This window comes from Charadrius vociferus, unplaced genomic scaffold (assembly GCF_000708025.1).
Source record: "Charadrius vociferus isolate BGI_N301 unplaced genomic scaffold, ASM70802v2 scaffold373, whole genome shotgun sequence".
NCBI classification, from domain to species: Eukaryota; Metazoa; Chordata; class Aves; order Charadriiformes; family Charadriidae; genus Charadrius; species Charadrius vociferus.
This window is the reverse complement of record NW_009647681.1, coordinates 528,066-538,412: the sequence shown is the minus strand read 5'-3', so window position 1 is coordinate 538,412 and position 10,347 is coordinate 528,066. Positions and strand designations below refer to the sequence as shown.

Sequence of the window (10,347 nt, the reverse complement as noted above, 5' to 3'; positions counted from 1 at the left end):
AGCAGGCAAAGGCCCGCGGTCCCGGGGCCCTGCGTGCGGCGGTGCCGGTAGGCCGGGCTGGCAGGGCTCTGGGCTCCCACAACACCCCGGCCACGAGCCAGACCTGCAGAGGGAGGTCCGGCACCTTCCCAGCTGCTGTCCAGGCCTGGGTGCTCCACACGGGTGGGAGCAAGGCGCTGTGCCCCCGGCTGCAGGAAAGGCTGCCGAAGGCTGCAGATGCCCTCACAGGAGCAGTGGCCGCAGCTGCACGGTTCCCCTCTCCCCAGGTGCTGAGATCGCTCAATAAGACATACAAGAACATGAAGCGGAAGCCGGTCATCGTGGACCTCGACCCGAAGGCCGTAACCTGCGATGAGCTGTTTGGGGTTATTCATCCATCCACACGAGAGTGGAAGGACGGTGAGACACCACTGCTTGTGCACATGGCCACAAGGGCTGTCACTTACCCCAGCTGGGACCTGGCACAAACCATCTTTCAGCAGCTGCTGGTACATAGGGAAATACCTTCATAAAATGTGAATCTATTAACACTTTGGGATGTGGTGACGGGAATGGGAAGACCATTCCTTGGGGCTTTCTACTGGAGTCTAAGGGAGAAGGAACATGTTTCAGGGAAGCATGCAGTCCTGTGTGTCCCTCAGCAAATGTGCTGTGAGTGGAAAGGGCTGCAAATGACAAACCCACGTGTGTTTCTCTGTGGGGCAGGTCTGTTTTCTTCAGTGATGCGTGACCTGGCCAACATCACACACAAGGGGCCCAAGTGGATCATCCTTGATGGAGACATTGACCCCATGTGGATCGAGTCCCTGAACACAGTCATGGATGACAATAAGGTCAGTGCCATCACACCCCAGGAGCTTTGCCTGCTCATTAACTTGCATTCATGTCTGGGCCCCAAGATCAGGGCATCTTCCCGTGACCGGCTACTTTCCCCAGGTTCTCACCTTGGCCAGCAATGAACGCATCCCCCTCAACCCCACCATGAGGCTCCTCTTTGAGATCAGCCACCTGCGGACCGCCACGCCGGCAACTGTGTCCCGGGCAGGAATCCTCTACATCAACCCCGCAGACCTGGGCTGGAACCCGTGAGCCCAGGGAGGGAGATGGGTGGGATGGGGTGGGATGGGATGGGATGGGATGGGATGGGATGGGATGGGATGGGATGGGATGGGATGGGTGCTGGCCCCGCCAATTTGCTCGTCTGCAGCCCCGCGCATCCCTCCTGTAGAGTTGTGACCAGCTGGATTGAGACAAGGATAGTGCAGTCTGAGAAGGCAAATTTGATGATCCTCTTTGACAAGTACCTGCCGGTGTGCCTAGAGAAGTTCAAGTCTGGATTCAAGAAAATCACCCCCATCCCTGAGATCACGGTGATACAGATGGTGCTGTACCTGCTGGAGTGTCTCCTGACACCGCAGACCACCCCGCCGGACTCTCCCCGGGAGCTCTACGAGCTCTACTTCGTCTTTGCCTGCGCCTGGGCCTTCGGTGGGGCCATGTTCCAGGACCAGGTACAGCCGCCTGCCCGCGCCTGCCCAGCTCCGTCTCTCGGCTGCGTCCCTTCAGAAAACGCTAAAGCACAAGGCTGGATGGTTTCTGAGTTTTTCTGTTTGCTTCCTCCCAGCTCGTGGATTACCGCGTGGAGTTCAGCAAGTGGTGGGTGAACGAGTTTAAAACTGTCAAGTTTCCTTCTCAGGGGACAATTTTTGACTATTACATTGATCCGGAAACAAAGAAATTCATGCTCTGGACTGAAAAAGTGCCAAAATTCGAACTCGATCCTGAAGTCCCTTTACAGGTATGTCCCACAAGCTCTCTGTGTGTATGTGTTTTGTGTGTTTATGGTCTTCCTCCTCAGCAACACTGGGAAGGACACCATGCCCGGCGCGGCACAGGGGTTCGGGCTGGCTCTGCCATGCCGCGGCACAGGCTGGTGGCACCCGGCTAACCCCGTGGCTTTCTGTGGTTCTGCTTTATCCCGCAGAAACCTCAGCGAGAGCTGCCAGTTGCAAGTCTTCTTTTTTAATTTCAGATTATCCTGTGGCTTTGTAGATTCTCATGAGATAATTGTAACTATTGCCTGAATGCAAAAATGTACTTTAAAGCTTTATTTGCATGTCTTTTGAAATGCTGTCCTGAGGGAGGGGGGAGGTGTGGCAAAGATGCCGAGGAAAGGGAGAGATGCTGCGGCTGAATTTGGCCCATGCGTTGGCTGAACAAAGCCACTGGGGACACTTTCAGGAACTGCGCAGTGTTGTTCTGTTTTAATAACTCATTTTTCTAAGACCTTCTACTTTTGGTCAGAAAGTCTTTAGAATAACCAAACACCTGAGACATTTTGCTGTAGAAAGGGACCAGGTTTGTACGGAGAGAGAGCATCCTCCGTCAGAGGAGCTGGCATTGCCGGAAAAGCCAGGCAATGCTTCCAGCGCGCGGCTCTGACGGACGATCCCACCTCTGCCCGCAAACGTCGACCCTGGCAGCGAGAGGTGAGCTCCGGGGACTGACGGTGTGATTTCCCCAGGCCTCCATGGTGCACACGGCAGAGACCATTCGCGTTCGCTACTTCATGGACCTGCTGATGGAGAAGCAGAGGCCGGTGATGCTGGTGGGGAACGCAGGGACGGGAAAATCAGTCCTGATGCGGGACAAGCTCGAAGCACTCAGCACGGATGAATACCTCATACAGTCTGTGCCCTTTAACTTCTACACCACCTCGGACATGCTGCAGGGTAAGGCTGGCCCGAGCCAGCAGCCGGCCCCGTGCCGGGCTGTGCCGCACAGCCCCGCGGTGCTGCCACACTGCCCACCCGCTCCTCTCACTGCAGCTGTCCTCGAGAAGCCCCTGGAGAAGAAATCAGGGAGGAACTATGGTCCACCTGGGACCAGGAGACTTATCTACTTCATCGATGACATGAACATGCCAGAGGTGGACAAGTATGGCACGGTGGCACCACACACGCTCATCCGGCAGCACATGGACCACGGGCACTGGTAGGTGCCCGGCCGGCAGCCCCCACTGCGGGGACTCAGTGACCCTCTGCCCAGCCAACCCCCGCCATGCTGGCACCTCTCCCAGCCTGGTGGAGGACACCAGCCACGCTCTGCCCGGGCCGCCTCCTGTGCCGTGCTGCCGGTGGAGCCGAGACACCCCTTCCCTCCAGCCCGCTCATTCCCGGAGCAGCTGAGAAGGCTTTGGCAGAGGAACGGGAAAACTCTCTGCTGGCAACTCCAAACCCCATCCAAAGCAAACAGCTCTGCTGCCAGCGCCGGCGGGGGAAGCCCCGGCAGGGCATCCCCATCACCAGCGGCACAACACGTGGCGCAGGCAGAGGGACGTCTTGCTTGGGAAGGGGGGAAGAGGTAACGAGTGCCGGCTGCCATGGAGGGGTTTGGGGACAGGGCTGGCCGGGGGGCGCGGGAAGGGCCTCACACAGCATCGCCAAGAGCGGTGCCGGGCTGTGCCAAGCACCGGGGGAATGGGGATCCCTGCTCCCGTGTCCCCGTGGACGGAGCTCCGTGGGTCAGTGGGGCACAGCCCGACTGGAGGAACCCGTCCCAGGGGAAAGCGTCACAGTGCTGGTCCCTGCGCAGGTACGACAGGACCAAACTGACCCTGAAGGACATTCACAACTGCCAGTACGTGGCCTGCATGAACCCGACCGCGGGGTCCTTCACCATCGACTCCAGGCTGCAGGTACGCAGGACCCACGGGGCTGGGGATTGTGCCCCAGCGGGTTTGCTCTCCTGGGACCGGGGCCCAGAGGGGGTGGGATGGGGTGGGACATGGTGGGGGACCTCACAGTGCTGTCTTGCTGCATCAGCCCCTGGGGGCAAAGCTCCCGCCTGAATTTTTACCCCTTGCTGCAGCGACACTTCTGCGTCTTCGCCGTGAGCTTTCCTGGCCAGGAGGCTCTGCTGACCGTGTACAGCACCATCCTCGCGCAGCACCTGGCCCTGCAGAAGATGCCGCCGGCTGTCCAGAAGCTGCAGCCGCAGCTGGTAGCAGCAGCACTGGGTGAGCCCCTGCCACGGCCCCCAGGGAATGCACCCGCACCCGCTGGCACCGGGAAACCCAAACATGCCACAACCAGCCCGTGCCCCGGGAGCCCCGTGCCGCACCTCCGTGACATGGCACTGTGCAAATGAAAGCTCCGTTCCTCCTTTTCTCCCATTCACATTCAAAATATAACATCACGTCCCTAGAAATCATCAGACTAAAACCTCAGGCTTGTTCTCCCTCCTCTCGTCACGGAGGGAGAGTGACCCCGGCTCAGGGATCCCACCGGCGGCTGCAGTGGTCTCCGGGGACCTGCCCGCCCACTCACCCCTGTCTCCTGCCGACAGCTCTGCACCAGAAGGTCGCCGCCACCTTCTTGCCGACAGCCATCAAGTTCCACTACCTCTTCAACCTCCGGGACCTCTCCAACATATTCCAGGTAGTGGGAGGGCTGTTTCCTCTGAAACACTCTTATCCCTTGCTGTCTTTCACCATGCATCCTTGCAGTGCACCGTGTCCTTGAAAAGCACCGTGGCCTCTTCCCAAAGCCAACCTTTAAACTCACCTCTGAGCAGCAGTAAAATAAACCCCCGAGGACTGAGGGTTTTGCATGTTTGTCAGGGTCTGTTGTTCTCCACCCCCGAATGCCTGAAAAGTCCCGTGGACTTGGTGCATCTCTGGCTCCACGAAGCGGAGAGGGTGTACGGCGACAAGCTTGTTGATGAAAGGGATCAAAAAGGCTTCGGGAAGCTGTTGGTGGACACCTGCAAAAAGTTCTTTGCTGTAAGTTGTGCTGGAAAATGAGGGAGTGCCCCAGCGGGGCTGCACTGCCGGGCTGAGCTCCCCGGCACGGGCTCGGCAGTGGCATGGGCAGCAGTACCCCCCGGTGCCCCACGGCTGAGCCCCACAGCCGGCATTGCCTCTCCCAGGAACTCAGCGAAGACCTGGTGTTTGCCAAGCCCAACATCTACTGCCACTTCGCCCAGGGCATCGGGGAGCCCAAGTACCTGCCGGTGCCGAGCTGGCCGGCTCTGAACAAGCTGCTGGTGGAAGCCTTGGACAACTACAACGAGGTGAACGCGGCCATGAGCCTGGTGAGTGCCCAGCTGCAGGCAGCTCCGCACCGAGGCAGCACGTGCATCGCAGAGATGCGGCTGCAGCATCGCTCTCGCTGGGGTTTGTTCATTATAGGGCGTTTGCTGCTTTTCCTGCTGTGATGCAGAATATCAAACCTTCCCCCCCCCTTCTCTTCAGGTGCTCTTCGAAGATGCAGTGTCTCATATTTGCAGAATCAGTCGGATCTTAGAGTCTCCCTGGGGCAACGCGCTGCTGGTGGGGGTAGGAGGCAGCGGGAAGCAGAGCTTGGCACGGCTGGCAGCACACATCAGCAGCCTCAACGTGTTTCAGATTACGCTGAGGAAAGGCTACGGCATCCCAGACCTGAAGGTGAGAGCAGCTTTCCTCCCCAGCCCCTGGGCCAGTGCTGCTGGCTCGCGGGACGAATCCTGCAAAGGCGGAGCGGTGCCAAGCCCCGCGGTGGCTCCGGTGCCTGGGGTGGGTGCACGGGGCTCTGTTCTCCTCTCATCGCTGCATCTGTGCACCGTGCGATCTGCTCCAAGGTGCTTTCTGCACACCCACCCATCCTGCCCTGAGGGGCCGCCGCGTTTCCCCAGCCAGGGACAGGCGGGAGCCACCCGTGAGGGTCGGTTTGGTGCTGGCAGCCGGCCCCGGGCCCGAGCAGAGCAGCGAGCATCCCGCGGGCACCCGGCACCTTCCCAAAGGTGCCCTCCTGGCTCCCCAGGGCGGCCCAGAGGCACCGCGCTGTGCTGGACCGGTCACTTTGGAGAACAGCTCAGGGGGCTGAAGAGAGAGGAGGTGACGGTTTCTCTCTCCTGCCCCAGCTGGACCTCGCCTCCCAGTACATCAAGGCAGCCGTGAAGAACAGCCCCACCGTGTTCCTGATGACGGACTCCCAGGTTGCTGAAGAATCATTTCTGGTCCTAATCAACGACTTCTTGGCGTCCGGGGAGGTGCCGGGGCTCTTTCAGGATGATGACCTGGAAAACATTATCAGTGCCATGAGGCCCCAAGTGAAATTCCTTGGATTGCAAGATACAAGGGAAAACTGCTGGAAATTATTTATAGAAAAAGTCAGGCGTCAGTTAAAGGTGGGTGTTCACCCAGGAGAGGTGTTTTGTCAGTGCTCCTGACTTGCAGACAGGACACAGAAAACTGTGGTTTCATTACAGGATGATGGGTTTGGGTGAAAGATGTTTTCAAAGGTTCCTCAGCCAACAGTGTGCCCCCAGTCCCAGGGGCGCAGCTCTTCACACCCACACATTTACCTCCCGTGGGGCAGAGCGGGGTGAGCAGCCAGAGGGGCCCCGACCCCGCTGCGAGGCGCGGGGTGCGCAATCACAGACCATCTCCCGCCTACCGGGAAGGGGAGTTAATGGGAGGGAGGCAAAGTCCTGATCTCTAGCAGAAGAGTTTGCAGCGATGCGGAGCCCACAGCCCTGTGTGCCGCCCCGCTCACCCGCAGCGCTCTGCCCCAGGTCATCCTCTGCTTCTCCCCCGTGGGCTCAACCCTGCGGGTGCGGGCGAGGAGGTTCCCCGCCGTGGTCAACTGCACGGCCATCGACTGGTTCCATGAGTGGCCGGAGGACGCGCTCGTGTCCGTCAGCAGCAGGTTCCTGGAGGAAACGGGGGACATCGAGGTGAGCTGGGACCCCGGGACAGCACACGCCACACGGTACCTGTGTGCAGCCCTCTGTCCTGGGGGGAGCGGGGAAAGTGGGCTGCTTTGGGGAATGACCTGCGCCTCCACTGCCCTTGTCGCAGCACGCCCGGGAACGGGGGTCTGGCGTGACCCAGGGGTGCTGGGGTAAGCTCACAGCCCCCTCCCTGCAGCCCCACACCGTGCGGGTGGGGACAAACCTTTCTCCGTTTCCCATTTGTCCTTAAAACACCACCACAAATAACAGCAGCATCTCCCCAGTGCAGCCCAGGTTATCCTGGGGGATCAGAGTCAGGAAACCGGAGCTGGGCTTGAGAACCAGCACTGTTAGTGCTGTGATCACCCACATTTCTCAGCCACAGGTTGTGCTGTTTAATGAAAAGCGGCGCTTTGCCGCCCGGCCTCTGCAGCTGGATGTGGAACCAACACTGCGGGAAGGCTCAGTTCTACCCCAGCATTGGCACCGCGTCCTCACGGCAGAGGGGCTCACTGTCTGTGTTCCTGGTGCAGCCCGAGGTCAAGGTCTCCATCAGCCAGTTCATGTCCTACGTCCACACGAGCGTTAAGGAGATGTCCAAGACTTACCTGGCCGTGGAGAGACGCTATAATTACACCACGCCAAAGACCTTCCTGGAGCAGATAAAGCTCTACCAAAACCTGCTGTCGAAAAAGCGGAGCGAGCTCACTGCCAAGATCGAGAGGCTGGAGAAGGGGCTGACAAAGCTGCAGAGCACGACGTCGCAGGTGCCTGCCCACAGCATCGCTTATGCATCGCGCCTGCTGCGGGTCTGATGTGTGGGGCGAGAGGAGGGGCATCCCCGCAGGGTGGTCATGGTGGCTGCGAGGTCCCCGAGCCATACCGGGCCGCTGCTGCGAGGTCCGGCAGGGCTCAGCAAGATCAACCCTCTGATCTGCTCCATTTCTCCCCCCATCAAGGTGGATGATCTGAAAGCCAAGCTGGCAGTCCAGGAGGAAGAGCTGAAGCAGAAGAACGAGGACGCTGATAAATTGATCCACGTGGTGGGTGTTGAGACAGAGAAGGTTAGCAGGGAGAAAGCCATCGCTGACGAGGAGGAGCTGAAGGTCCAGGCCATCAACACGGTGCGTGGTGCTGAGCCGGTGCCCACCATATTGGTGCCCACCATGTCAACGTCCAACACAGAGCGAGGCACTGTGAGCTCTGTCAGCTCTGGCCGCTCACCTTGTCCCGTCCACTTGCCTCCCCAGAATGTGGCCGAGAAGCAGCGAGCCTGTGAGACTGACCTGGCAAAAGCAGAGCCGGCACTCGTAGCTGCCCAGGAAGCCCTCAACACACTCAACAAGGTGGGCAACCCCTCGGTGGGAAGCAGGTCCCTGGCTGGTGCTGGTGTCCCCACACCGGGGTGATGCTCAGTGGCTGTGTGATCCCTTCCCAGAACAACCTGACAGAGCTGAAATCCTTCGGGTCCCCACCCCAAGCGGTGGTGAACGTGACGGCAGCTGTGATGGTTCTGACAGCCCCGAAGGGCAAGATACCGAAGGATAAGAGCTGGAAGGCAGCAAAAGTCATGATGGGGAAAGTAGACACTTTCCTCGACGCCTTAAAGAAGTTTGACAAGGAGCACATCCCTGAGGCTTGTCTCAAGGCATTTGAGTGAGTCCATGGCTGGTTCCTGCCCCTTCCTGGCCCCGTGCCGCAGGGCTACCCTGGGCAGGGTGTCCAGGAGAGACCCTCACCCAGCAAGCGCCGTGGGGTTCGAGGGGCAGCAGTGGGATCCAGGCGTTTGCTCTGCTCTCCCACCCCGTCACCCGTCAGCAGCCCGAGCCCTGGGAGGAGCAGGACAAGGCTGCCGGCAGCCGTGGCACGGTGTTGTAGCACGGCGTGTTCTCCCATGCCAGGCCCTACCAGTCAGACCCCAGTTTTGACCCAGAATTCATAAAGTCGAAGTCAACGGCTGCCGGAGGTCTGTGCTCCTGGTGCCTCAACATCGTTCGCTTCTATGAAGTGTTCTGCGAGGTGGAGCCCAAGAGGCTGGCGCTGGAGGAGGCCAACGCCGAGCTGGCGGAGGCACAAGAAAAACTCAGTCGCATTAAGAACAAAATTGCGGTAAGCGCATGTCCCCCCCCCAGCCCCCGGCCGGGGCCGTCTGCCGCAGACAGCCGCTGTTTGCCTTGGCTGGCGCCCGCCGCGACCCCATCACCCACCAGCAAGTCAGCTGTGGGTCAGGGCCAGAAGCCAAAACTGAGCAGAGATTCTTATAATTCACGTCACCTGGAGCCCAGGTGCGAGAGCTGCATCGTCACAACAGGGGCTGCAGCAAAGCTCCTTCGGGTCCGCAGAGCTCTCTCCTGGCCCGGCAGCTTACTGCAGCTGCGCCGTGCGTGGGAGGTAACGGTAGATGTGTTGTCTTTTGAAGGACTTGAATGCCAACCTGGCAGCTCTCACTGCAGAATTTGAGAAAGCTACAGCTGAAAAAATCAAATGTCAGCAGGAGGCTGATGCAACCAACAGAGTCATCACACTGGCAAACAGGTACCGTGCAAACGCTGGCTCCAAGCGCACTGGGACCATCTGCTGCTCCCTGGCACTGTTTGGGGGCAATGACATGGAAGCATCAGAGACCCCCATCCCCTGCCCAAATTAAAAAATCCCAAGAATGAATTCGGTCAGAAATGTGGGGCGGATGCAGCTGTGGAGCCGTGCACCACGGGTGAGGGCAGCCCGAGCAGAGGTGGGTTAATCCCATGGGGGTTTGGTGATGGCCACCCTGGGGCATCACAGCCGAGTTGTTCTGGTCCCACACAGCACCAGGAGTGGCAGTACCACAGCAGCCACCGTCTCCTCTGACCCCAACAGGCTCATCGGTGGCCTGGCGTCCGAAAACGTCCGCTGGGCTGAGTCGGTGGAGATGCTCAGAGAGCAGGAGAAGACACTGTGCGGAGATGTGCTGCTGGTCTCCGCCTTCGTGTCCTACGTCGGCTACTTCACCAAGAAGTACAGGGTTGAGCTGCTGGAGAAGCACTGGATCCCCTACCTCAGCGGGCTGGCGGTGAGCGGCCGCGCGTCCCATCCCGGGGTGCCTGGGGCCTCTTCCCCCAGTGCCCGCCAGGACCAAACGGCTCCCGCTCCGCCGCAGCCCAGTGTCCAACGGCCCCTCCCCGGCAGGTGCCCATCCCCATCACCCCGGGGCTGGACCCACTCAGCCTCCTCACCGACGCCGCCGACGTGGCCGCCTGGAGCAACCAGGGGCTGCCCAGCGACCGCATGTCCACCGAGAACGCCACCATCCTCTGCAACACCCAGCGGTGGCCCCTGATCGTGGACGCCCAACTCCAGGGCATCAAGTGGATCAAGAACAAATATGGGGAGGAGCTGCGGACCATCCGCCTGGGCCAGAGGAGGTGGGTTGGGAGCCACGGGGTGGCCGCGGGCTTGGGCTGGACCAGCCCCCCTTCCCCTGCCACGGGAGGGACGTGGGGCTCTACAGACCAGGGCACCCACATCCCCATCATACCCGGGGCACCCGTGGGCCGCAGCACTGATGGGGGCACCCGACACCCCCGTGGGCTCCGCGGGGGCTGTCAGGGCGCTGCGGGGGGTCCCAGGGGGGCGCAGTAGCCGGCGGGCGGT

At 60.2% G+C, this 10,347-nt stretch overlaps 1 protein-coding gene across 1 annotated transcript in view; it reads left to right on the top strand.

Moving 5' to 3' along the window:
* Positions 1-10,347, top strand: part of DNAH17 (dynein, axonemal, heavy chain 17) — a 38,180-nt gene that overhangs the window by 16,963 nt on the left and 10,870 nt on the right. The window contains exons 40-62 of the mRNA XM_009881299.1: positions 267-399; positions 706-833; positions 937-1,085; positions 1,229-1,511; positions 1,625-1,798; positions 2,525-2,732; positions 2,829-2,994; positions 3,595-3,697; positions 3,871-4,018; positions 4,348-4,439; positions 4,622-4,783; positions 4,930-5,094; positions 5,255-5,446; positions 5,902-6,168; positions 6,556-6,717; positions 7,248-7,481; positions 7,674-7,838; positions 7,965-8,060; positions 8,153-8,370; positions 8,616-8,823; positions 9,134-9,249; positions 9,574-9,766; positions 9,883-10,118. Of these exons, the coding sequence (XP_009879601.1) occupies positions 267-399; positions 706-833; positions 937-1,085; positions 1,229-1,511; positions 1,625-1,798; positions 2,525-2,732; positions 2,829-2,994; positions 3,595-3,697; positions 3,871-4,018; positions 4,348-4,439; positions 4,622-4,783; positions 4,930-5,094; positions 5,255-5,446; positions 5,902-6,168; positions 6,556-6,717; positions 7,248-7,481; positions 7,674-7,838; positions 7,965-8,060; positions 8,153-8,370; positions 8,616-8,823; positions 9,134-9,249; positions 9,574-9,766; positions 9,883-10,118 (3,998 nt within the window). The remainder of the gene's footprint in view (positions 1-266; positions 400-705; positions 834-936; positions 1,086-1,228; positions 1,512-1,624; positions 1,799-2,524; positions 2,733-2,828; positions 2,995-3,594; positions 3,698-3,870; positions 4,019-4,347; positions 4,440-4,621; positions 4,784-4,929; positions 5,095-5,254; positions 5,447-5,901; positions 6,169-6,555; positions 6,718-7,247; positions 7,482-7,673; positions 7,839-7,964; positions 8,061-8,152; positions 8,371-8,615; positions 8,824-9,133; positions 9,250-9,573; positions 9,767-9,882; positions 10,119-10,347) is intronic.